Source organism: Gallus gallus, chromosome 1 (genome assembly GCF_016699485.2).
Source record: "Gallus gallus isolate bGalGal1 chromosome 1, bGalGal1.mat.broiler.GRCg7b, whole genome shotgun sequence".
Classification (NCBI taxonomy): domain Eukaryota; kingdom Metazoa; phylum Chordata; class Aves; order Galliformes; family Phasianidae; genus Gallus; species Gallus gallus.
Window position 1 is genome coordinate 110,698,043 of NC_052532.1, and position 27,785 is coordinate 110,725,827.

At 41.9% G+C, this 27,785-nt stretch overlaps 2 protein-coding genes across 5 annotated transcripts in view; one reads left to right on the forward strand and one right to left on the reverse strand.

Moving 5' to 3' along the window:
* LOC107055472 (translation initiation factor IF-2-like) overlaps positions 1-27,785 on the forward strand; it is a 101,914-nt gene that overhangs the window by 48,124 nt on the left and 26,005 nt on the right. The gene's annotated exons all lie outside the window — the stretch shown is intronic.
* On the reverse strand, positions 8,183-10,217 carry LOC101749541 (translation initiation factor IF-2-like). Its single transcript, XM_040652723.2, has 2 exons — positions 9,864-10,217; positions 8,183-8,921 (listed from the first exon to the last, which is right to left on the reverse strand). The coding sequence occupies exons 1-2, from the start codon at positions 10,144-10,146 to the stop codon at positions 8,440-8,442; spliced, it is 765 nt and encodes a 254-aa protein (XP_040508657.1). The 5' UTR covers positions 10,147-10,217; the 3' UTR covers positions 8,183-8,439.

A 27,785-nucleotide genomic window follows, 5' to 3' on the forward strand; every position in this document is an offset into this window, starting at 1 on the left:
TTTGATCTAACAAGCAATACAGAGCTAAAGGAGAAATTTGTCTTTTAGGAAAAAGTCTTACCTCAGCAACTCTCCCCTTCTTGTTTTTATGGTTGTGTGGGGTTTTTTTTTTTTTCAGCTTGAAAGTCTTTTGAACACCATTATTTTATGAAAAGTAACAAGTATATTTCTTATCCATTATTCTTGCAGTCCATGCAAAATTACTGATGTGCTGTCAAAGTCATATGGAGATCGTTCATCATACCAAAGTAACTACAGGACACCTGTACGTTTCACATGATTTCACATAGTGAAGAATTCTGAATTGGCATGCTTAGCAGTGTAGCATTTCTCAACCTTTGGGGCAACAGAATTTGATATTTTTTCCCCTTTCTTAGTAATAGAGCTTGATTTGTTTGTGTTTTAATAGTTGGGATAGAAAAGAATGGCTACATCCCATTTTTCAGCCTAGAGAACTTGCACAGAGTTAATGCTTGTAAATTTTACATGATGTTTAGGCTGTTAAAGAACAAAGCGCTTAAATTGCATAATTTGGATCCTCAAAAGTTCTTCTAAAGGTCTGAGTATTATTTAGTTTCAGTACGCTTGCTTTAGTGTGTTGGTTAGGGCTCTTCATGAACAAAATACAAACATTATCTTTATTACTCACAGTGCTGCTGCATACTTGCGGTTTAGTTTTTGCCAACTATTTGCAATGTATAGCCACAGACTCTGTCTGGGTGGCAGAAAACAAAAACAAAGTCTTTCTGTTCCTATCATGACTTGTATTTTAAATTAGGAACATTAATGTATCATTAGGTAGGGAGGTAAGAGTACGTCTGCGTGTGTGTGACTCTTCAATAGTCTGAAGCGTCAGAAACCACATCAGAATAGACTTACATGCATCTTATTAGCTGTAAGCACCCGCAGCATGATTAATGCTCTACAAGAGAGACAGGCAAGACCTTCCCAGCCCCAGGAAGCTTACAGGCTAACAGTGATAAAATTTGCCTTCTAATTTAGGAGGTGGAAATTAATTTTGTGTTTATTATTATTGTGGCTCTGCTATGGTTGTACTTCTGGGATACTGAAGCTATTGTACACATGTGAATTGGCCTGTGATGGCTTCACTAATCCATGCAATCAACTCCTCCTCTGTTCAGCTGTGTATAAGGCACAAGATCAGAATTGCCTCTCTTCTATTTTAAGACCTCTCTTGGAACCTGCCTTAAAACAATTTTGAAATGACAAGTTTAAGGAATCATAGGGTTATTTAAATGCTCACATGTGCATCCATTCTGAGTTCACTGAAAAATTCATAGTCCTGGACTGCCTTACAGAATTAACAGGGCAGGAAAAAATGTGGTGCAGTAGAGGGCATGCAGTAGTGTATACCTAAGTTTGTACTGTGCCTTTCCGTTCTGAAGGGAAAACAAACAAACAAACAAACTTCAGTTGTGTATTATCCTCTTGATTACAACTGCAGTTTCCTCTCAGTCGCCCCACCTCCCCCACAGCCTTCCCACACCTTTCCTTCATAGGATCGGAGACACAGAATATATAATCATGGAGAAATGTTTGTGTTTAGTTTTTTCATCAAGCTATCCCATACTTCAAATCATATTTGCATGCATTGGCATTTTCAAATGGAATTTCCCATCACATTTTGCTGAACTATTTCAGCAATTCTAGAGATGTACAGGATGTGTGCCTTTTTTTTTTTTTTTTGAAAGCAAAACAGAATTTCAGTTTTCAGTAACTACTTTCAAAAACATCTCTTAAGCAAATGAAGTAAACAAGTATTAGTAATATTATCTACTAAATTAAAGCCATTGACTATAGGAGCTTTTCTACCAAAATCTGTAGTTTTCCAATAAACCCCTAATAATCTTGCGAAGTACGTTAGTGTATTTTTTTTCTGAATTTGTATTCATAGAATCATAGAATCACCAAAGTTGGAAAAGACCTCTAAGATCACCCACTACAACGTTTTTCCTAACATCCAACCTGAATCTCCCCTGGCACAATTTGAGGCCATTCCCTCTAGTCCTATCACTAGTTACATGGGAGAAGAGGCCAAATTAAAATCACTGTCTCCCCTTAATCTTCTTTTGTAGCCAAAGTGGCTAGGTAGCAGACTCCATTTTGAATAGTTGAGAACAGCAGATAGCAAAGATACTTTATTTTTCTGGCAACATATTTGAAATTTCATAGCTTTAGCAAAAATATAAGCTATACCAAAGCTATACCAAAGCCATTATGTTGTTAAAAATAGGACAAATTTCTGTTAACTTGCATATGAGAGCTTTCTGCATATTGGCTGGGAAGGCTGCTGCTGAGTTATATTCCTGTCGTGTTTTTTGCCAAAGAAAAGTGTTCTTTTTATTTTTGAAGCTTCTCATCTAAAATGTGCAAGAAAAAGTGACTATTTGGTATGGAAGGGTTGAAATTAAATTTACCAACTAGCATGTATCCTCTAGAGAGAAGTTACTCGTTCTACTAAAACCTGTCATTGTGTGCCAAAATAAGAATGAGCATCAGTTGAAGGAGTTTGTTTTATGCACAGTAGTTGAGAAATAATTTAACCAGAGATGTAGAAAATTCAGAGGTAATCTATGTTGTTTGGCTATAAATAAAGATGACTACTGATGAAGCATAGATATGGTAAAGATATTTTTTTTCTTGAATGAGAGCATCATCTCTAGCTTACTTCTGGTAACTTGAATTTTATTGGATTTGGATGTTATTCTTCATTCAAGTAAAAGCAATAACTAGAGAATGTCAGTGTTCCTTGTCTTGGGTGAAGTGGGGGAGAATTGACCTTTCGTGGCAATGTGAATATAATGAAAAATTTTCTTATGTGCCAGACCAATAAGTGTTGGCTAAGGTGTGGTGCCAATCTTTTTGCAGGCCTTCAGGCCTTGTATTGGAGAGTTTCTACCTCTGTGTTTTCAGAACGTTCCCAGCAGATGCCATAGTGATTTAGCTCTTCAGTCTTGGGTGTTTTACTGCAAAGCATCTTCTGGGCTTTATGCTCCCCCCGTGCGTATGTCTTGTGTGTGAGGGAAGATGATGGGACACTTTTTAGGCTGTGATTATCTGAATGGAGCATGTTCTAATATGCCTCTCTCACCAGACACAAGTCAGTTGGCCAGCTTTCCTACTGCCTGGCAGCAAGCTGAGGCTTGGTTGAAACCACGTATGGAGTGATAGTGGAAAAAGGGAGGCAAGGTAGCAAGGAAGTTGTCTGGCTGGTAAACCAAATGTTTGATGTCAGAGAGGGCTGTCCAGGAAGAGAGCCAAAGGAACTGTCATATGGTATTGGCCACAAGACTTACAGGCCTTCTGTCTGCCCATCAGGTCTTTGAAGTGACCATTGGTTTCAGTTGTGATAGTTTGGCTGTTCTCGAAGACTTCTAGAAGACACTGACAGAAATGAAGCAGGTTGGCACATTGGCATAAACACAGGTATGGCAGAGGCAGCGGGCACCAGGCCAGAACCTGTCCCGCCAGACACTGTCCAGCCAGAACGGGGAACTTCAGCTGATGCAGGAGTTCCTGAGCGGGTGTTGACTTCTTGTTCACAGGCATCTCTGGAGGTGTTCCTGAAGCATGTAGCTGTGGTACTTACGGATGTGGTTTAGTGGTTGATATATTGGTGATAGGTGGGCAGTTGGACTAGGTGATCTTAGAGGTCTTTTCCAACCGTAATGATTCTATGATTCTAAAGTACTCCCACCTCAGGTTACCCAAGAGATCCTCTGCTTTCTTCTTCCCCCAACACGTCTGTGGGACATTGCAGCAGCTGCGGAATTCTCATCAGAAACAAGTGTTGTGTCCCTCTGAGAATCATGTCCCTGAGGCCCATGGTTCACCAGTCAGCTGACTTCCACAGCACGCTGGATATGAGTCCTTTCTGCACAGATTTTTGCTGGGCACATGCAGGGGACTTAGTATGGGAAAGATCTGGACTTGTTTAGGGGGAGGAATTGATTCCAAATGATGTCTTGCTTTAGGTTTATGGTGTTTTTCAGACAATGAATTAAATACTGTTTTCTCCATACTAGAGGCTTGGAAGCAACATCTCTCTAACTTTTTAGTTACCAGAATCAGTGCTTTCTTACTTAGTACAAGGAAACACATGTCCTTGGTTATCTATCCAGCTAATAATTAATAATGCTTGGTTGTTTTTCCCCCCATGTATCTATGCTGACCTCTTTAGAAAGAGATTTTATATTCTGAGCCCCTTATGTATTTTTCCATATCACGTATTTGAATGATTATTCCAAAGTGCAAAACCTCCAGTGTCTAGCACACAATTTTCCAATACTTCATCTTACCCTCACAGGAAAGGACAATTAAAGAAATATTGAGTGTTTTTCTGTTTGCATTTTTCATTAAATAGGTTTTCTTAACTAGAATGTCAGAGTATCTGTGTTAGTGAAGCGTGTCTTCCATGTGCTTTCATCCTCAAGGTAGCTCCAACTGACAAAATTACATGGGGACTAACACCTACTTTTCATTATTGGCAGTAGTTTGCTTACAGCTGGACCAAAAGGGCACCTAACAGATTAAGCTAGATTCTATTTAAAGATTTTAATATTTTCCTATTACAATAGGAAAAAAAAAATGAAAAGGAAGGTAACCTAAAGGTTTTTACTCATGAGAATATTTTCAGTGAATTATATTGATTAACAAAATTGCTTCATCTTATGGCAGAAACTTTTTAGAAGAAGGCAGTAATTGTAATTAATTTTTAGACTGTGCCACATATTTGATGATAGCTCTGATTCATGCTATTATATTCTCTCTCTTCCTTCACCCACAGCAAAACAAATTTAATTTGATTCATACCCTTAAGGAAAAAAAACTCAAAATTACTCACATGGTTATGATTCAGCTCTTGGCATAAAACCCTGTCCTCCTCCAGCCTCCCCTTCTCCCACCCAAACCACCCCCACCCTCACCCACTGTATATTTATGTCACCGTAGTCTGAAAAAGTTGAGTAGTTCTTTAAAAACAGAGCAAATGAAATCCTTCTTCAGGCTGCCGTATTACATATGTCGATATGAGTCTAATAAGACTTCCTTTTCACAAGTGGTATGGAGGCAGCAACAGTACTCTGTTTTTCATGTTACTTTAATAGACAACAGCACTGTGTTAGTCCTGAGAGGTGGTTGCTTTTTAGCAGTTTAGCAAAGCTACAGCAAGCGATGCTAAAATTGCACAAGTTGTTGGATTCATGAATATGGCTTTCCAAAAAAAGACTTCTAAGGAAACTGTGTATAGGGATTCTTGTTGAGGTGAAGTACCAGAAGAGTTATCTTAATTAATATTATTTCTATCTTTCTCTTCATTAGTGTTAATGACCTCATTTTTTTTAGATATTACCGGGGTTTTCCCCAAGAAAAGATAAAAGCTGCAATGCTTTCATTACATAAGTTTATAACAGTGTCCCTGGTTTCTTAGAGCGTGTCAGATATATCTTTATATGGGTAATTGGCAGTCTCCTGCATTAACATCCCACTGGAAGTGTGTGGTAGGATTCTGCTCACCGTTGTATCTCATGAGCTGTCGTTCGTAAGAGCTGAACACAGCTCAGGTTCGGCAGTCAGACGCTAGAATCATTCAAAGGAGATATTTTGTATATGAAAAGATGGTTATAGAGATCTGCTATTTAGAGGTGCTGCAGCCGAACAATCCCAGTGGAAATCAGGAGCAGCTCAGTGCCTCTGAAAGCTGACACGTGTGTTCATGTGTATAACGCTGAGCACAGAGGACTTAATGCACACTGATGCAATGAACCAGTCACAGTATGTACCACATCTTGCTTAAGTTGGTGGGAAGGACTATTTTTAACCACGCTCACTAATGCAGCTCTTCTACTCTTACTGCAAGAGACAAATAGGTTATACCTTAAAGGTAGAAATCAATAGGGAAAAAAAACATTCTCAGAGCCCAGATCATTTGTTTACTCAGAAAATATTAACCTGTTAGTTAAATGATGCATGTTTCATTAGCTCTGTGAAAAGATCAAATTCATTTCTTCTTCATTCCCCTAACAACCTCTGCTTCCATGTATGTACTGTGTAGAAACAGTATGGTATTTGCACACATGTCCATGGTCTCAGTGACACTGGGGATGTTCCTTTCTGAATGAGAAAGGTCTGTCAGTGCAATTAGCATGAAGGGTGCTGTCCAGTTCCTTTGGAATTCCTCCAGTCCTAACGTGACTTCTGTATTTTGAGTCCTGGCCACAAAGTGTTGGCATGAATGAACGTGACCTGCAGAGGAAAGGGTGGTCTCTGTGTGGCCTCTTCCTCTCCCTTTCCTGTGTGGTTGCTTTACGCAATGTGCAAACTGTCTACCTTGGACTGTCTCACTCCCAAATAAACAGGTCAACTAGATAGCTCTTGTGTCTGATGCCAATGACAAGCATCTTAAAAGGAGTCAGTTGACCCCACATATTTGGACAAAGAGACAACAGTGAGAAAACCGAAAGGGAAAAGTAGGGAAACTTCCCTAATGGGAGAGAAAAACTGCTTGGTATAGCAGGAAACAGGCTTTGTTGGAACAGTGAAGAAAGACAAGTCTACTGAGGAAACAGTCAGAAAAGAAAAACGTAATAGAAGAGCTAGGCATTTACATCTGTGGGAGTACATGGAATGGGATGAAGAGAGCAGCGCCTTCTCTCTCATACTCCTCAGTCCTCCCCTTCTCTTCCTGGTATAACTGGGTTTCTGTGTTGCAATGAAGTATTCCTCTCCCAGCAAGCACAACCAGCAGAATCCAGCTGAACTTCAGTCATGCTTGCACAAGCCAAGCTACCGAAATTCAGACACCATTGCCAGCAGTGCAGTGATGCACCTTCCTGCGTTCCATTAGGACAAAAGTCCCATAAGATATACTGACTTTACAAAAAAAATAATTTCTCAACAATGAGGTCAACAATGCAAGTACGTCTTTTCCCGTTAAGCACCAGCTGCTATCATTTTTGAGTGTTACATTTTAGCCATGTAGATGGTGGCTGGAGACCATCCAGCTCAGCACTGGTTGGAACGAGATGCACAGTGTGATCCAGGACATGCATGTGGGATGGGGAGCCAAAAGTTCCCTGATGCGACTCAGTTCCTGATGGAAACTTCTGTGATGTTGGTCGAGTCGCTTACATACTCCTGGCCTCTGTTTCTCATTTTCTAGAGACTTAAGTCTACCATTTCACAGGGATATTATGAGGATTTACCTTAAAACGTACTTCTGAGGTATTTATAATGGTTAATCAGCTTTTCCATTATGGAGTAGTTACGTGATTTGGCTGGCTTCAGACACACGAGCTCACACGAACGCTATACATAGAATACTTCTCTGGAATATTTTGTGTTTGGCTCATCTGAGTCATGGTTTCCATTCAAAAAGAATAGTGAAATAATTTGATTGTTTTAATGTAAAATATTGTTGTGAAGAACCTCATAGTAAGTGCTTTGGGAAGAACTCAGAAACAATGTGTGATAAAATCATTAGGCTTACGTCACTTATCAGGGATGACGGCAGATACATGTCTGTTTTCTACCAAGTTGGAGAATGGAAGACTGAGGGTATAGAACAAGACAAGGGAAACACGACTTGAAGCAAAGAGAGATGATGGTGATCATTTGGTGTTGTGCCTGCAGCCGTCCCCAACTAAGTTTAGGATGGAAATGTAAAATAAAGTTCCAAACCGTCAGAAGCAACTTGTGGAACAACCTCTCAACTGCAGGAGCTGAGGAGAAGCTGCAGCTCTTTGAGATGACAGTAGGGTCAGAAAACAAGAGAGGCATTCGCTGGTTTCCTTCCCAGTCCCTAAGTTCTTCAGCTACACCTGTTGTCCTAGGTCTCTTCTTTAATTCAGTTGTCTGTAGTTAAACTTCTGAAAAGAATGGACAGCTCATCTCAAGGTTTTAACATTAATAGGAATCTGTGGCCATTTTGAGACATTTATTCACTAGCCCTCAAGAAGATGGATAAGTTGATAAGTCGATCTGGCTACTTGTAATTTGAAGTTGCATACCTGCTTGAAGCTCATGACAAGGTAAAGACCACAATTTTCAAGTATTCTGATATATTTAATGAAATCACTTTAATCAAAGCCAAAATATACCATCTTAAGGAAATAAACACAGGATTGTTTTCTTTAAAAAAAAAAGAAAAAAAAAGCAATAGATGTAAAACAAAGACGAAGATTTATTTGCGCACTGTGAGTGTGAAACTTTTATTAGGTCATCTGCCTTTAATTAAACAAAACATTCTTTGTTATCCCCACGCTATTCTAGGATAGGATGTTTTTGTCAATTTATGGTTTTGTTGGGCTATGGAATATTCCAAACAATTTGAAAATGTGGTTAGATTAGTTTTCCCTGGGGTTTGACCTCAGTAAACTTATCTTGTGGTAGGACGAGATGGCTTTGCCTTTGTAGTGTTTATTACCTCAAGGCAGTTGTTGTGTGTTTAATTAATATAACATGAGGCGGTGTGAGTTTTGGGGGGGTGGCTGTGTGCTCTGCTCTGTGGGTTTTTCCCCTATCCCAGAGCTTTGAGTCATCCCTCCACGTGGTCCCCCTCCCCTGGCTGAAGAGGGCTGTTGTTCCGTGGCACCGGAGGGTGGGGGAGAGGCGATTTGAGTCATCTTCAGCGCTCTGCCATGGCATACGTTTCCTGCCCAGAAGTTGGGATTGGCGTGGCCGTGGCATGCAGCCCCGCAGTCCTTCCGGTTCTGCCTCATGGTGTTTCCTGCTGCCGCGCGTGGCCACGTGCGTGTCTTCGGGGCGCAGAAAGGGAGCTGAAGCACAGCGCTCACCGGTTGACCTGCGTGCCGTAGGGGCGCATGGGCGAGGTGAGGGTTTTAGTAATGCCCGTAAGGCAGAAGCCGTTCCTTGTGTGCCATTCATCTCTTTCTGGAGCGATTCTGCAAAATAAAAACGGAAAGCGGTCGGTAGCACGGCAGCACATTCCTTGCTTTTTAAGCAGGCTGAGTCCTTCCTGGCACGGAGAGCTACTGTTGATTATTTAATACATTGAATGAGGCATTGAAATTATTCCCTTTTTCTACGGATTCGCACGCTGTATGGCACAAAGTTTTTCAGAGCAGCGCCGCTCCACCCGCCGCCCTTCGCTTTGAAAGCAATTTCCAGCTTACATATTTAATAACAATTACTATTTCTCTACGTAACGAGGAGGGACTCTCCCCGCCGGAGGTGCCCCTTTTCACTCTCCCCCCTCCCCTCCCCTCAGCGAGCGCCCCGGCGGGGGCAGAGAGCGCGCCGATGGCTGCGGGACGCGGCTCGCAGCGCGCGGATTAGCGTAATGTGTGCCAGACATTCCTCCTATTTAGATGCTGGCTGGTCCTGAATGCGGCCGTGTCTGTGTGAGGCGAGGGAGTTTCCTGCTTTAAATCACCAGCAGGCTCCGGCTGGGCGTTCCCGCTCGCGCTCGCTGCCCTTTTTTCCTTCCCCCTCAATGAGTGTCCTTTGTGTAACCCCGCTAATTCAGAAAATTCTCCGCGGTAATTGGAACTGCCCCGTCACGTGGCCGCCGCCCGCTGATTGGCCGCCCTTAATTGGCGGGTCGCTATAAGAGCGGCGTGCGGCGGCGTGCGCGCAGCGGCTCCGCTCCCGGCCCGGCCCCACCGCACCGGGGGGCTCCGGCGGACGGGCGGGGGCCGCGCTCCCACCCTGCGGGGCCGCCGCCCGGCGACAGGAAGGGCCGCTCCACGCGGTGAGTGCGGAGGGAAGGGAACGCGGCGCTGATGGTGGGGGGGGGCGTCTGGCCCGCGCTGGGGGGCTGCGGGATCCGCCGGCCGCTGCGTGCAGCCCCGGTAGGCGCTGCGGTGGGGCGAAGCGAAGCGTACCTGGGGTGCGCGGCGCCTGCTTCTTGCCTTCCTTTCGTTTTGTTGGAGGGAGCGGTTTGTAAGCGCTTCTAGGAAGCCCGGCGGCGGAGAAGCGAGGCGAGCACGCGTGCGGTGGCTGCGCGCTTTTTGCGCCCCGCCGGGGAGGAGCGGTGCGCGCATGGACGCACTGTGGGCGGCGAGGGGCCGTTCGGTCGGCTCCTTCCGACGTCCCTGGGCCGACGGCCGCGTGGGGGAGAGCCCGGGGAGAGCGAAGGACGGGAGCAGCCCTATGGGCGCTGCGCATCGTGCTGCTCTCCGCCGGGCTCCTGAATCCGGTACGGGTTTGGAAAGCGAGATCCTGCGTCAAGCGCGCATGAAGCGGTGCCGTTGGGTTCTGTTTAAATATGGCACCGTAAGTGGGGCTGCGAGGGCTGCCCCCGGGTCGGGTTGGGAGCTGGAGTACCTGCGGTACAGCGTGGGGTTGGCGTATCTCTAAGTAAATACAATAAATAGCGAACGTATTACATGGCAACTGTAACTTCGGCTTTAAATCTGTTGAGTTCGTGACTTGTATTTTTTACTTTCTTTTTGAGCAGTAACTTCAGGACGTGTTTAGAAAACGCTTCGGTTATGGGTTAAAAGAGATGTGCTCAGCGTGACACTTCTCAGTGTCTTATTTTGCTGCTTTTCTTGTTTTTGAAGCGCTGGTTTTAAGTGCACTCATAGAAAAATAGAAGCTATTCAGAGTTGAGATTACATTCCTACTATGAAGCCTGTCTTAATTGTTGGAAGGCCTTTCTCTCCTTTCTAAAATGATTTTCAGAAGTTCTTTGAACAATGCTTTATGTAAAAATAGAGCTCAAGGTTGCTGTGTAGCTAAATTTATAGTGAAAACGAGTAGGAAATGCCTAATAAGAGAAACAATAAAAATAATAGATCTCAAGATAAGCATGCCTTCTAAGGGCGCTGCGCCTTTAGCAAATGGAGAAGAGCATAGCCTGACTTCTGCTATCAAAGCCCGCAGTATGGGGGGTCGGAACTAGATGATCTTTGAGGCCCCTTCCAACATCAGCCATTCTGCTATTCTTAGCTGAGGTGCGGCTCAACGCCACCTGAGGAGAAGACCCTTTTCAGCCTGGAGCCAACTGCTCCAAGGTCCTATGATTGTCCTGGGGTTGGGGAGCAGCTCTCTGCAGCTGAGTATGTTTTTCCTTATAGATTTACCAATTAAAATTCCAGAGAAAGAATTCATAAGGTTAGCATTCTTGCTGGAGGTCCCCCCCTCCCTTCCCCTCACCCTCCTGAAAATAAAAAACACATACTGCTCTGCTTGAGTATGGAAGGCTTAAAACAGGAGAATCCTACAGGAGTTGTTGTGTGTTAATAAAATGATCAGCAGTCTCCAATTGGGCTTTGCTCACCTGTTTTGAAATACTGCTATGAGGTGAGGGCTGACTGGCTTTAACGTAGGCTGAGATTTCAGGAATTAAATCAGCATGTCCCGGTCTAATTCTGTTTAGATCATGTCTATTGCTTGTGTTTTGGTTTGTGTCATGCTGTTGACTGTTCCAGTTTATTCATTTAAAAAAAATCCTAACTTTTGTAGTAGATGATCTCATGCAAAGCCACATCTTATGCTAATTCTGTTAGTATGTTGCTGCTGTCTGATTTTTGTGAATGTATAATGAAAGCATTTGCGAAAAAACCCAACACGCTGTCACCAGTAGGTCTGGTAGTGTATCTTAATGGCTATTTCTATTAATTTAAGTAAGTAGCGGTGCTCGATGACTGCAGAGAAAGGCAGAGGTGGGAAATGAGCAAAATGCTTCTTATATGTCAGCAGATATTTTGCGTCAGTTGGCATCTCAAGTACTGGAAGGGCTACGTGGCAGAGTGGCTTCTGCCCTGGTTTAGATTGCTTTGGTAGCACTGCAGGAGTCAGTGGAATCTGTAAAGATGTTTCAGCAGTGTGGATGGCAAGAGGGTGCGAGCATTGGGAGGTGCCTGTTGTGGGATGTCATGGTGTTGAGAACTGCCAGATAAGAGCAAATCCTGGGCTCCTTATTCGTTTTTGACAATACAGTTGATCACTGTGGTCCCTTTCAACCCAGGCTATTCTATGATGCTTTGCCGCGATGTTCGCCCCCATGCCCCTGGATTGTAGGTGGGTTTTCCAACCAAGTCAGTTTTTGGGTGAGGGATGTCTGAAATCCCTCTGATAGCTGCAATAACCTATGGAAACTTCCAAGGTATAGTGTGTAACTCCTCCCACTCCCAGAGCATCTTGAATGGGTTAGATTATATAAAGTCACTTTGATATGTTTTTTTTTTCCATGAAACATGCATGTGGCGATGGTGGGTACCTTTTGACAAGGACGATGATTTATCACTTCTTAGAAAACGATTCATTTTTTTTTTTTTACCAGGAATTATTTTTTGGGTAGCAGTTACGTCTCCAAATGCCTGCAATTCAGGGAAAGCTTTCAATAGGCAAGGACGCCCACCGTTCCCATCTCTGAAGATGCATTATGTTTATTATTACTTAGTGAAAGGGGGGGGGGAGGAGTTACCTGCCCCTTGGCTGTGCTTGTCCTTTGAGCAGGGAGACATTTTCACCTTGATGTTCTGCCTGTGCTGAAGTTTGAAAACTGGGCTCTCGATATGGCAGACACGCTGTATAGATGCAGAAACATTCTGTTCACCCAGCTGTAACTTTAGCACTGCAGATAGTTCTTCTGCACCTATAACTGTTAGAAATGCAGTGTAATACGACTGCAGCAGTTCTCCTAGGGGGGCGATCAGGCTATTATGTCTGCCTTGATTTGTTCTTACAAATAACTTTCCAGCTCTTGCTGTGATAAGTAGAACCGATGTTACTTGTTTGCTTGGGGTTTTTGAGATAGAGAACATCTTTCAAAACACGTGTATATATGGCACATGTATAGACTTGTGATAGGCCACTAATGCTGCTTTAAATATCTTTGGAAATTCTCAGCACAAGACAGTGAAGCCTAAGCTACTGGATGGGTATGCTGAGGTGCACCGTATATCTAAATGCTTCTGTCTCTTGCATTTATGATAGATGTAATTATAGTTGTTTCAGCTTATAATGCCAAAGCATTGCCACCTCATTTCTGTGAATCTGTTGTATCGCTCCTAAGGTTGATAAGCAGTATAAATTTAAATACATGATGTATTGGTATACGAGTATATAAGTCATAGCCATGCTGTGAGTTTAACAGTCAGAAAGTAAATCTGATTTTATGGCTCAAAGCAAATGAAACAAAGCTTAAGAATGAATTCACTCAAGAAATGGTGCAGAGTTATTGCATGTTTTTGAAGCTGATCATGAAATGAAGACCTCGGAGTACAACATGTGAAGATGAACTATGTGGCTTGCAAGAGGTTCTCTGGACCATCACCCTGCCCAAAGGGTTGGGCTAACTATTTTTAAGTGAATCCTGATGGATGTATTTCTGACCCGTTCTTAAAGATACTTGACATAGGAATACCCATTGCAGGAAAGCCTGCCTTCTGTAGGCTTACCAAACAATAAAGCCACTGCCTTACCCAACTATTCCTAGCAATAGGTTTGAACTGCAACTGTTTGCCCAAGAAGGGTCTGTACCTTCTTTCTAAACTGCTGGGCTTGTGTGCCTCTATATCCCACCTCTGTCTTGAACCTAATCATCTGGTTGCCTCAAGGTGGCTCAGATGAACCCAAACTAGCTATGATGGTGGCAATCACCAAGAAAAGGTGGGTCCGGGTAAGGTTCATGGGAGAGCGCTGTCTGCAGTCTCATGGAAGTAATTCTGTTTCTAGAGTGAGATTTCTTTTTAAAGAAGAAAACTTTAGTCACCCTTGAGTGACTAAGATACAGAACAGCTGAGTAACAAGCATTGATGTTGAGGGAAGAAAATAACTGTTCTTTAGAGTAAGTATACTATACTGCATATTATATCATGGGGTATTGCAGCAGATAAACATAATCTGGCACAACTATTCTCTACAAAAACTGAGCAGGCAGTATTTTCCATAGATGAAAATACCTATTTGTAGGCCACTGTTCAGACTGTTCTCTACTTGTGAGATACGCTTTATTTCTTTGTTAGGCTGTGTCATAGCTGTCCTGTCTTAATGCTCACTTAGGAAAAAAAATATTCCGTGTCTCAGGTCAGAGCAGTTCTGTTACAGTTTTTGCTGTTATCTTGTTGATGGCACTTTGAAGCAGTGCTCTTACCCTAATGTTATGCCAGTATCACTTAAAACTTTTGGCTTTGTCCTGACGTCTAGCCATGCCAAGCTCTTGTTCATGTCCATGGTGATAAGTTTTTGGTGTTTCCAAACACCATTGTAGGTAAGGGGCCAAACCCTCTTTACTGTGGATGTGTGGATACTTGTGTTACAATGGCACATGCTGTCTTTCATCACAAGAGAGTGATGCAGCTCCCTTGGTGAATCTACAGGTTGGAGTTATACTCTACAAAACATGACGTAAAACTCAGCAGCTTGGAAAGAATTATGTTGGCTTTTCAGTGGTAATTCTACACTACATCTCTGTAGTAACTGTGCCCACTACATGTGAGAGCATCTTCCTGCTCATTTCTGAGCTCCTCCTTGCATGTTTGCTTATGTTAGTGAAAAGTTACACTCTGTCGTTATTAAGTGATGAGATTTATGTGTTTCACAATCATCTTGTGCCAGATGTTTCATTTTTCTTCACTGTCAGAAGTATCTACTATAAATAGGTGCATGGTGCTGTTCAGTTTTGGAGCTGTCTTGGTCATGGTGAAACTGTTTATAAATCAGTACTCATTTTAAGAGCAACATCTGGTCTAAATTTTGCAGCCAGCTGTTCACACCTTAAGGAAAACGTCACGGGTCTCAATGACTTGTGAATAATTAAATATTTGTGTTCTACTAATCTTTCACTGCCCTTGCCTAACAAGTGTGTGGTTGGGCAGTGAACGTGAAATGGTTTCTACTAGCAAATGGTCCCTCTGTCTTCATTGAAATTATAGGAGCAGTAGTGCTTTTGTGGGGCCTGTTTTGCATAGTCTTCATTTGCACTGGGAGGAGAAAAGGAGAAGTTAAGCAAATCAAAACCCTGAATAACACATTTGGAAACTATTTACAAGAACAGATTTATTGCGTACAAACAACTACGAGATATCTTGTTTTCAATTCCAGGCTTAGTTGAAAGTTATGATATTGTGGAGAGGAAGGTTTGTCATTCAGGGGTGAGCTCTACAGGATGGGATTCAAATGCATTGGGTGGGAGGTGATCGTGTAAATATGAGTGTATGATGGCATTTCTGGTTTTGTACAAAAAGGGAGATGTTTGGTAATACCAAACAGAAAGATGGGGAAGTTGGTGTGTTACATTGCCCAAAAATATACTGAAAAAAAAAAGCTGTCTGGAAAAATTCCGCAATGGGGTGAAATGAGATATTTTAGTCATCCTAATTACTTTAGTAGGCATCTAAAAAATTGAAAGAACTGAGGATTGTTTTTATTTTTTTGTGTTAGTTCCTTAAGGTAAAACACGTGAGGATTAAGCTTGCAAGGAAATATTGCGAGTTGATCAGTTTCTGACCAAATTCATTGGGCTGGCAAGATGAAAACTTCAGCATGGGAAGGAGCCTTATACAGCCTCAGCAAGTACTTAGCACTTCAAACCTATGACCTTAATTAAGCTTCTGAATGAATGTATATACGAGGTGTAACATGTAAGTACACATCTCCAGTGGCTCTGTCTGTAGTACAACAAATCACTTATCAGTGCACAACTCTTTCTTAATCAGTTGAATTAAAATGTATTTTCCAATGCTTGAGGGCATTTCCTTAGGTGCTTGGTAGAACACAAACTTCTCAAGAACACTATGTGTGCTTTGCTTTGTGGTTACCAGTGAGCTTCAAGAATGAATACAGGTGATGTGGTCCCCTGTGAATTTAAGAACAGTCATGTTTATTGTCAATAATGGCAGCATTTCCATCTCATGTCTAATGATAGCCAAGGCAGCCTCCGGGTGCCAGCTCCCTGAGCCAGCAGCTACCTGTGGCACAAAATAAGAGGCAGCAAAGCGCCTAGTCTGATGGGTGAGGTTTCACAGTGGGCAGCCGTGCTGCTCTTGGAGCTGCTGCAGCTGAGATCTGGCCAGCAGGGCTCTGCCCCTCTGACCGAATTCCTTGGAGAGGAAGGAGCACATGGGAGGCCTCCCTCACTGCAAGCAGCTGTGGAATGAGGATGAAATCCAATGTTTACTCTTTCTTCCGGAAACTATAAGGAAATGCAGCTCTCACGTACGTTGCATAATTGTGTTTGCAGTTGCAATAGGGAGAGCCCAAAGAGGATGCAGGGAGAGCATGGTGTGAGAAGCTTTGATGCAAGAGGAAAAAGTGCGCTAAGGGCCACAGAAGTATTTAACTGCTTTATTAGGGAACTACCCTGATCTTTGAATCTTTGCTTAAGGGAATTATTCTTCTGGTTTCTAAGTATCTTCAAAAAGTTGTTTGACCTTCAATTAGTAGGTGCCAGCTAACTGGTGCTGCAATGTAGTGTCCTTAATGCTTGGAATTAGTTGTTAGTAGGAGCAGGGAAGGTGTGCCTTGTGGCTGTGGTGGGGAGCTGGAAGTCAAGTTGGTTCCCAGCTTGCTGCTATCTGCTGCCTGATGCAGGTTGTATGTGATTGATGTACTGTTCTCTCAAGGGTGTTGCTCACCTGAAGGCTATCAGTTGTTCCATCTTCTCCACTGTTGTCACATTTGGGAATTTAGCCTGGTTTTGCACTGCTTGGACTTTGACAGATTGGAGTGATTGATTACAAATGGTGGAATATTGAAACAGGCTGCATGGGGGCTGGAGTCACTGTCCCTGGAGATGTCCAAGAGCATGTAGATGGGGCACTGAGGGACATGGTTAGTGGGGGTGGTGGGGGATGAGTTGGTGGTTGGACTAAAAGGTTATCTCAGTGATCTTCCAACCTTAATGAACCCAAGCTCTGTATTTCCACTGGAACATCTCAAGAACACAAAAGTGCTACCTTTAGTCAAACAGGTGCAATATTGGTGGGACTCCTAACTGTAGCACTAATCTACCTGAGTGATACCTGCTTCCCTGAAATGACTCAGAAGCCGTTAACTGAGGAATTGACTGTTAAGCAGGACTTGCAGAGAACTTCTGTAATACTGCAGCTGGGGATGGTGAAATCTCACTTCATGTTCAGAAAACCAAAGTGCTTTCTGGCAGTGGGTCTGTCTGAAATCTGTGCACGGTCTTAGTGCATGGATGTCAGGGTGATGCTCAGTTGCAGGTGCCTTGTGGGTTTTGTTGGCCATTTTTGGTAGGCAGAATGACAAGGAGAAGTGGGTCATTTCCAAGCATGAAAGGTGACAGTTTGTCATCTAGTAACTACATGAGTAACAGCAGCAAAGTTACTGTTGCAGGTACTGTTATGTAATATAGCTAAGATAAGTATTCTTGCAGGGTTTCTTTTGTTACAAAAAAATCTCTGCTGAACTACTGTGGTCTTATGTAGAAGATTCTTTTACTGGGAATTACGTATTTTAGTAGCTCTGCTGTATTGTAAAGGTTGCTCTGGAAAAGATATATAGGCCATCCTGTAGAAAATGAGTGCGAACTGTGGCATTACACTTGATAGTTGAGAGGCAATTGGTTTCTAGTTCAAGTGCCAGGTTGTGCTCTTGCTCTCAGATGAAGCTAGCAGGTGAGTTCTGCACCTACCTGATCTGATAGGGAGGGGAAAAAATACTTACCTTGTCAAAAAGCTTGTGTCTTCCTCAGAAGCTTCTGCCCAATGAGTCGTGTGATATTACTAGAATGCCCCTCAACAGTGTGTGACTGCTTTGTATATTTTCAGTATACCTTTGCTGCCTGAAAACTTTATCTGCTGGAACTTTTTGACTTCTTGGCTGAGCTTGAGCATATAATTCTATGGTAGGGGAGCAGTATGTGGTACCACATAGGTGCACATCAATAAAGTGCCTAGATAAGAGCGGGAAAGTTTATTCAAATATTCAATTGCTTTTTCTTTCTCACACCTTGGAGAGCCAAAACCATTGGGAAAACTGTTAGTGAGATGTTGGGTTAGCTCTTTTTAAAGGTCTGCATTCAGAAAGCCAATTAGACAGGAACAGCAAAGGTGCTGATGGATATTCTGCAGAGCTACGCCATTCAGTCAGACCAAAGTTGTCTTTCTCCCTGGAATCTCTTTATTTTCCCTAGGTTTTTTTTTTTGGTGCTGTTTCTTGGGCAATTTTATACATGCAATCTTATAGAATTTATTAGGGGGGTTTTGTACATGTGGTGATAAATGTTAAATTGCTTAGACACCTTGATTTTAAAAAACAACACACCCACTTCATTGTGATGCTATTCAGGGAAATGATTCAGTGCAGTTTCAGTGGGTTTAAACAATGGCTTAGTGGCACACCTATTTGGTAGAAAGCTGACTTCTAAATGGGATGCCTGTTTTCTGCAAGTCTCTACATAACTAACAGCCATACACTGAAACTTGGTAGTATCCATGTCCTTCTGAAGAGAGCCTCCTTCTCTGCATGCTGTTTTCCCACGCGTTGAAGATTGCTGAGTGAATTGGATTTATTGAAATGATTTATTGGATACCTCAAGCTTAATTTTCAGAACAGTTTTATCTTGCCATAAAACAGGCATAAGAAAGAATTGATTCACATACAGCATATAGTCACTTGGTTTGAAACAGTACGCTTGATTTTTATGCATGCTTCCCATAGGTTGTGATAGCAAAGGTAATTTATTTGTCTTTATCTTTTTGTTCACGGCCTGTTTGAGTTGCAGATAGTAAGAGTACACTACAGAGAGATCGTAGTTGTAAGTCCTGTGCATAAAGTTGTATTCAGAAGCAGTAGAGTTGATATGACGAGTAGCAGTCTGTGGTCATAAAGATAGTCTGGAGGTGTGCTCACAACCTGTGTGCTGGTGTGTCAGTATGAGATCTCTAGCTGTAATCTCTCAAGTACAATGTGAATTTTGATGGCTTTATTCCTGCCCACGTGCATCTCAGGCACACGCTTGAGAGTGACTGTGCAGTGGATGGGTACTGTACAAATGAGTCAGTTCCTGTTCTTTTGGCTGAAGCTTCGTTAGGAGTTCTCAAAAAAGTATTTCAGAATGTGGATGTGGTCAACATAGTCATTTTCCAGGCATCTTAAAGGAAACCCACATCAACTGTGAAAAGTGAACTTTGAACTCCTCTGTCCTGCCACTAGCAGACCTAGAGCTGTGCTGGGTGGAATTGCTCTATTGCTTTGGTTTACACCTTCACTTACAGCTTGTGCTTCTTGCCCTCGTGTGCCCAGTTCTTCAGAAGAATTTCCAGTGGTGCTTCTGTGTATGACTGACTCAGTGCTCCGTGGTGGTATGTCAGCTAGATAAGTAATTAAAAGCAGCTTCTGGCAAATTTGAAGCCACATCTAATTGTTCAGCTTGTGTTTCTGTGACGCCAAAAGTGTTTAAACCCACTAGGAGCTAAAGAGTTATTTCCTTGTTATTGCAAGATGTAGTATGGAACACTTCACTCCCACTGTACCTCCCAGGATTTAATACATAGTTTTAACAGAGTAAATTCTTCTGAAGGCACCAATTATTAAAATGTACTTTTTCTTTTGAGATATCAGATGGATTATTTTCTCTGGAACTGCTTGTTCTTTACTCTGAAACTGCCTATTTTGAATGGCTTCATTTTGAACAACTTTCCTGTTGTCTGACTACTGCAGAGGATTTTTTTGTGCATATAGTACTTGTGTGTACGTCACACAAGTTATGAATACACCATGATCTAGGCTCTGGAGTTATCTCAAAAAAAAAAAGACTACTTTCTGTACTCCTTCAGTGATTGACACGTGTAAGTCTGCTATTGAGTTGTTATCTTGTGCTGTTGTTTGTATTCATGTAGGTGACTGTGTTTTACCCATCAGTTACCCAGTGATGTTGCACAAGGTGTTCTGCCAGCAAAACAAAGAAGCTTCCTCTGTGAGCCTTTTGAAGGCTGCTGGAGTGGCATGGTGAATCGAATAGGTCTGTAAGTGCCACTGTACTCTTTCTTTAGGAGAAAAAGCTATAGGGAAAAGCATAGGAAAATGTTTTAAATGTGTTGGAGCACAAGTCCCAGGTCTGGTATCTGGGAAATGTTATCCATAACTTGAAAAGTAGTAAACAAATGACTCTGTGAGGCTGGAAGTGCTTTTTGACAGGCTGCAGCAAAGAGATTATTTCATGCCTTATTTCACATGTTCATAGCAATACTTGTGAATCTGTTATGGATGGAGAAATGAAGAGGAGAAATAAGACTTGAGCTGAAGTTGATTGTGCCGTTAGCAGACATAAAATAGAGAGTCAGTAGTACCCATCTTCCTTACTGCTTATCAAAAATATTCATGTGTGGTTTTTATTTGGGGATTTCCTCCATCATCTGTAGGAAACTGAGGATTAATGGCACTGGCAATCTGATAATGACTTGCATGTTATTGCACTGCATTGCAAAATATTAGGTGTATCTAAAACTTACTGGGTGAGTTATCAGGACAATTTTGTTTGTTAGTTTTTGGGCTTCGGTGTTTTTTGCTTTAATAGTTCTGCTTTAGTAGTTAGAATTTTATACTGCTGTTATACTACAAAGACATCTTTTTGTTCTCCATGTTGATACTAAGAATGAAAGTATACAGTGTGAGATCAGAGTTTTAATATGGCCACGTCTAAGTTGACTTGTTGTCATCTTGACCTGTAATAGAAGGTTACTGCTAGGTTTTTTTTTGCTTCAGAGGTTAAATTTAATTCCAGCAATAGATCTGATGCTTTATTCTGTTCTCCAGTCTATTTTGCAGTGATTTTCACTTCACTTTATTTATTTGGATAACCTTGCTTTTAGTTAACTACTTCACTGTGAGTGAATATGGAAATCTGTTTGTCGTCTGTGCTTAATACAAAGATTGTTACTGACTTTTAAACAAACAAAATGTGTGTGTATATACCTATGTGAGTGTGTCTTGCAATTGTAGAGAGATGGAGGCTTCACTCATGGAGCTTCCTTTGCTTTGAATTGAAACCCTCTGTTAGTAATTGTGATGGGAATACATACATTAAGTGGTTGGTCCGTATCCTCTGCTTTTGAATTCATATTTATTCTTAAGCTTCATCTGAGCTTTTTGTGCTTTTCAAGTGCTTATAGCATTCCCAGTGGGATGTTTGCTTGATTGTCCTCACTGCTTCGCTTGGACACGAAATCACTGGAGTATTTTCTGCCACCATCTTTATTTTGTTTTTGCCAAGGATAGAAAATGAGGAAACTTTCAGATAGAAAGTTATTGTGTTAATGCAGGCCTGGCTCAAAAAGGCTTTTCTTGTTTACTTTAGAGTTCCATAGGCAATGCAGATATACTTTGAATATGTTAAAAATACTTGGAATGAAAAAGCAAACAGTTCTGCAGAAATCATAAAACATCTCCCAGATGGAACACCTAGAATTTGTTCTTGCTCTCCATGGTGGTATTCTTGAAAGTAAGGATTCATAATAAGATGTTATTTTAAGTGCAAGTATTCAACAGCGAGTTTAACAGTATCTAATGAGTGTGCATTGCAATAATTCAGGTGGGGTGAAGTAGGTCAGGTATAGCCTACATTTCTATAACAGGCTGTAGTCACAGTCTGTTTTGAGTTTTTCCTAAGTATGTGTTAGGAACTGGGAATAATGGCTTCTCAGCAGAGCTCTTGATGGTTTAAAGTTGGGAACTGAAGTTATTTGTATGCATAGTGGGCATCACACCCACCCTTGCAGTGGTGCTTATTTGGACCAGATTGGGAATCCTCATGAGAAGCTCCAGTAAGAACTGTTCTTGTAGTTTCAGTAATTTCCAAACCAGCTTGTCATATTGCAGAATGAATTAACTCATTGTCTGCCATTGTACTTCTTAGTATTGGAGCGTTAATCTCAGAGTTTGATTATATATATTGCTTAATACATGAGCGTGCAGTTTAGAACTTGAGATTGGCATTGTCCTCCATTCTGTCATAACCAGAATCTAACAGGAGTCAAATATTTGATCTTGTATATTGCTGAGATTTCATACTGCTAAGGCTGTTACTTCAAGAGCCCTTTTTCAAATACCCCAGGATATCCTAGTCCACGTTCATTCTTTGGTGCTGTCAATTCCTCACCACCATCTCTGCCTGAATAAATTTGTTGTCTTCATTGTAAGATCACCTTAGCCAGCAATAAATTGATTCCTATTTGTCTGTGTTACTTGCAGGACTCTGTTAGTATTCCTATAGTTCTGGAAGTCTCTCATCTCAAGAGAGCTATTTCTTGGTTCTTTCTAGCAATATTTTATACAATGGCCTTCAGCTGTTTTTTCTTGTTTTTGCTGGAGGTGGTCTAAAAGTGGTTTGTGCTATGGAAAAACTGGAAGATAATCTTGGCAAGACTTTGTGTGGATAAAACAGCATGGAGATTACATCTACTGTGGGAGAAGATGGTTTTCCAGCTGGTCTCTCTTTTGTCTGAGTGATCTAGCTGCCACAAAACAGAACACTATATCCACAAGTTCACTCTTTTCTTCCAAGTTCTGGATTTCTCATTCTAAGAAAGGGATAAAGTAAAAGTTAAATCCCTGGTGTCTCTGCCTCTTATTACAATGTGGTCATATATACTTTTTGACCTATTAAGTTTGTGGCTTTATGGTTTTTCTTCAGTATCCCATTCAGCTCCCTCTCCTAGTGTTGGGTTGCTAAACTATGCCAAAGTTGTCATTGCATGTCACAAGTAACCTTTAATTTATCAGCACTAGTAGTAGCATTGTCAGCATCTCTTGCATCCTTGAGACCTATTCTGGACTTTCTTGCCTTTTTACCTTAATTATTGTGACTCTTCGGAAACTTCCTGATTAGCAATCAGTATGTACAGAGTGCTTTTGCATTGATGGAAGCAGCCACTTATTTGCTGACCTCTTCATTATTTTTATGATGCCAAGCATGAGAGGTCGTTCTGGCTTTAACTTGCACGCGTTACTCAAATGTTAATAACATCATTAAATAACTCAACTGATTACCCCTATAGTACAGACCCAGATGCAAATAGATCCTTCTGTTTAACTACCCAGAAGGTAGGGTAGTGCTGACATCCATCACTTTCCCCTGCCAGTGTGCTTATCTATCTGTTTACCTAATCTCATCGCTCCAGTACAAGTGTGTGTATATTTATGTAGAGGGATCTTCATTTATATGGTTATTTCAGTAAGATGTAGCTTTCCTGTTTCCCTATGGAGCCTCTGTCTGTATTTTAAAACTCCCCTGCTGGTTAACTTCAAGAACCGGAGCAGGGATTTCTACCACAATGTGCCTGGGAATACTAACTTACAGTAAGAAATTTAGTATCTTTAGAAGCACCTACTGCCTTTGACACTGCTACGTCCCTTCTTACATGTGACTGCTTATGCCTTCATGCGAGTTAAACATGGAATGTTGCACATAGGGAACTGTGCAAGCTTGTGGTTGTATGCTGTGACCTGCTTGTGTGTATTACTTAGAGTGGATTTAATATTGGTAAATAAAGTGACTCTTATTCTACAGAACCAGTCCTTGTTTTGGGAAGCTTCTTAGTACGTTGTACCTGTTGCTCTTCTGTGATGCGTACTTCTGTTTCTGTGGTCTAAAGGAAGCCAAGTCATATGGGCTGTGGGGTAGACATGCACATTAAGGTCTGTGGGGCATAGTAGCATGCTGTTGTCATGTGATAATCTTCAGGCAAGATAAAGTGTGTCCCTGACTTTCTCATTTCTTTCATAAGGGTTTTTATTAGCACTTAAACTGTGATTGTTGTGATGGGCTTGATGTTGTAAATAGTTCAGAGAACACTTACTGTTCAGAACAGCGGTTGTTGAGAACGCTTATTGTTCAGAACAGCATTCATTCCAGAATTTCTGGAGACCTTAACTGGATACATCTGTGCTGTAATCTGGAGCAGTGCTCTGATTTCCCGTCTTCTGAGTTCTTTAATGTTCCTTGGTATTCTTTGTTCATGTCTGTTTTTTAATGCTGTCTACCTAAGGTGACTGGGTTATTTGTCAAAGTACAGACTTTGTATTTTTTAAGCATATATATGGGTAACATAGCATTCAGCCCTTCCTGGTGCATTGTGTAACACCTGTGTTTCCAGGAAAAAAAAAAAGCTTTCTGTTGCATAAGATAACAGGTGTGAAATTTTGTGTGGACTTGTTCTCTTTTTCATTCAAGTAGGATTGTTTTAGCACTTCGTAGGGGAAAGGATGGTGACTGTCTTGGGGAGAAAGTGAGTCCCTCTGAGTCATAAGGCATGACAGTGCCCAAACCATGCCTGCAGTCCAGCTTCCCATCTTAGAGGCTCACAACTAATTGGACTGGAATTCATATCTAAGTAGTCATTGTATTCCCTTTTCTAAGCCTGGCCAGGTCTGCCTGGGGGACAGAGTTGTTTTTCCCATAGAATAATAAGGTGATCGGAAACAGTTTAAATTGGCTTAAAGTGTAAATGTGATAAACTTCACACTGCAGCTGACTGAAAATGCTGGAGGAGTTACCTCCTCCTCCTCCTTATCTGACAGTAAGGTAATTAGGAGGAGAGGGTGGGTAAAGAATTCATATTTACCAGCCTTCTATTGCGTATTAGGGTGTGATGCAGGAGCAGGTGGCTTTGTCACGTCATCTCCATAATTGAATAATCAAGTGCCTTTATTGCAAAGTTCAAGTGACACATGAACAGTGTTGTTCTCCTGAAGTAAGTACTAACTGCACTTGGAAGAGCAATTAACTTTAAAATAGGTCCTTGAGGACCATACGGAGGGATCATACTGTCAGAGCTGGGAGTTTAATCTTAGAAATTGTTGCCATTCAGAAACTTGTCTCATCCCCAGTGTGCGTTCACTAATTCACTGGGTTGCCATTTCAAAGCGGTATTTTCTTCCCCTGGTGTTCTGTGCAGAGGTATCTGCCTTGAATAAATGACAGTGGAATGAAAGATGGAGCCCTCTATTTTCCCTTAAGACTACATGCTAGGCACTCTTGTACCACATGGTAGCGTAAATTGAATTGCATGGTGGGGACATTGACTGGGCTCTAAAAACCTGACTGTGCTGTAGGGGAGAGACTTGTCTGGATGAATTCAGTCGCCATCAGAGTTCTCTACTAGTTGGTCTTTTTAAATCTCAGCTGAATCATATCTATCAGCACTAAAAATAGTGTGTTGTGCTTAACCCGTTTAGTTTCTACTCATGTTTCAGTTGGATTGCTAGTCAGATTGTTAATACGTGGCACGCTGGGGGTGTGCTGTTGCAAGGTGCATGCATGCTGTAAAAATATTTAAGTGAGCTAACAATCTGACCAAGTAATGCTCTGACACTGTTGAATCTCGCTTAGCATCTCTGCTACAACAACAGCGATGTGCTGCGAGCACCAGCTATTTGCCTCTTAATGGCTGGGCTGGCCTCTCCTGTACAAGCAGTGCACCCTGTTGTACGCCCAGCATACGCACGCATGCTGTGTCTGGCAAACGTATGGAGCAGACACGGGGGCTGCACGCAGTCTGACTCACACCTTGCGTAGGTATGGTTTAGGGATGTGAGCTCAGGGGGGCACAGGTTGGGGGGGGAAGTTGTCTTTTCATTTTCCTGTGCTGACGTTTTCCTGCTTTGGCAATCTCCTGTGCTGTGAGTGTGCCTTATGCTGAGAGAGATGCTGGGTTTGTGTCCGCGCAGGCAGAGCGAGCTGGTGGTGCTTCTGTAACGTTGCATCTACCGCTGGTGTGCAGAGAGTTGCTTTCTGTGCTTATCATGTGGAGCTGAGCTGGAATTCTCTGGCAAGCCGTCTGATGCTCTGCCGAAACAGAGCCCTCGTGGGCAGCGTTTGCTGCTTTTACATTAACTTAATGCTCGTAACTTAGTCACCAAATTGTGATTTGAAGTCAGTTCTTCCTATTATTACCATCCAGTGGACAGTTACAATGTACTGGGGTGTAAGAACTGACAAACAATAGCTGAAAACCGCATGCTGCTTATTTGCATGACAATGTTGTCCTGATACAGACACTATGAAAAGGAAGATCATTCCTTCTTGCTATGCAAATAGCTTAGGAACCTTAATTCATTCTTACACTCTCCTGTGGCAGCTTTATGCCTCTCCTCATAAGTATAGGCTCAGATAACTTCAGTGGGCACTTCGTATAAAACTGATTTTATTTATGCCTGTATGACTGACTATTTTGTGTTCATCTTACACATGTATATACGTACTCAACTCTTTACAGTATCCTTCATGGGTTTTACAATGAAGCTGGTTTGTCTACTTCCATGAAGTATTTCAAAGGCTGTCCATAAAAATCAACTCAGAAATAGGTCCTGGTTAAGGGTAACTGTGTTTTAATTGCTGATAAACGCAACTTTAAAAACAAGCTCGTTACTTGGCCTCTGAGAATGCAAGTGGTTTTGCCTCTAGGAAGTTGTTTTAGGAGCCTGTGCCAACTCTATACCTCCCTAGGCTTGCTCATACTAGTATTCTCTGGTGGAGCAATTCAAAAAATGTCTTGGGCAGGGTTTTTGTAAATGTGCTCAGCCCAATCAGAAGCCTCAGTTAATGGAGCGATATATAAATAGTGCAGAGAGTCAAGTGACCATCAGCTGGTCTGAATGAGTTTGACCAATACAGTCACAGGGTCTGAGGTATGCAGGATCTGGGATTGCTGGAAACATGCTTTGCTGCGGAGATATCCTGGCCCTGGTGTAATTAGGTAACTGCAGAGGAATTTGTGCGTAAGAATGTGTTTTTAATTAGACACCTGTATTTAAAGTTGGTTTCACCTTCTGTATCATTACCTTGGGTTTTAAAAAGTTGTGCAATAGTTCTCTACAGTCAGTGCCTTGGCTAACTTTTTCATTAAGTAGGGCAAATTGCTGTGCATAGCCGAACTCCGCAATTATGCACTCTCTTCGTAAAGCATATGTCTGCTCAGTTGAAACAATGCGCTGAGCTGTTTCACTGAATTCTGAACTTAGGACATAATGGCTATTTGCCTAAGTTCATATTAGGTAATTAAAAGTTCCTGGCATGCTTGGTGAATGCTGAAATTCTGTTGTATTGTGCATTAAGCGGGGAGAAATGTTTCTTAACCTGCAGTCCAGTGCACTGACTTGCAGGCATTTGGCTGTCCCTGGTGAGGATTTAAATAATACTCACTTAAACTGTCAGCTCTGAACCTGGGGAGGCAATGGCTTGCTTTCTGTTTAGGAAGCATTGCGGGTATCCCCTGCGTCACTTTTATATATTGCGATGTGGGTCTTAGGCAAAGTAGTAGAACTAGTAAAGTGGCACCTACTTCTTTTTGTTCAGTCACCTGTGGCAGTGCTGTCCAAAGCACAGTGTTTTTCCCAAATGTAGTGACATCATGGGAAAAACTATTGTTCAAACTGATACAATTGATGTTATTTCCCCCCACCCTGCAGCCTCACTTGTGTGATCTTCATAATGAATAGCTGTTTCCTCTTCTCATGACAGAATTTAACAAGTCAGTGCCATCCCTGTTCTAATAATATATCCCATGATGCAAATCTCTTCCACTACAAAACTGATTGATCAGGACCTGTCTGTTCTGTCCAACAGATACGATTTTGACTAAAAAACAGTTACTGACTTTGTTCAAATATGGAAAAAGGTACAGTGGTGTATGTATCTGTGTATGTCTTTCTTTGAGCTACTTAACTTTAAAGCACATTAAACTCATCTTGATTCAGCAAGTAAAGGTAGGAGTATGTTGAGCAGTGATTCACAAATGTACTCATCTGCTGCCTTTGTATTTGGTGCATAGCAACATCCAATAGTGCTTTTCCAATTTTATCTTGATCTGGTGATACAGCTCAGTTCACTT

Coding starts and splice junctions, on each gene's coding strand:
- LOC101749541 (XM_040652723.2), bottom strand. CDS start 10,146: ATGCGCAGCGCCCATAGGGCTGCTCCCGTCCTTCGCTCTCCCCGGGCT. Junction 8,922..9,863: donor GCAGGCGCCGCGCACCCCAG/GTACGCTTCGCT, acceptor TTTATTTTGCAG/AATCGCTCCAGAAAGAGATG.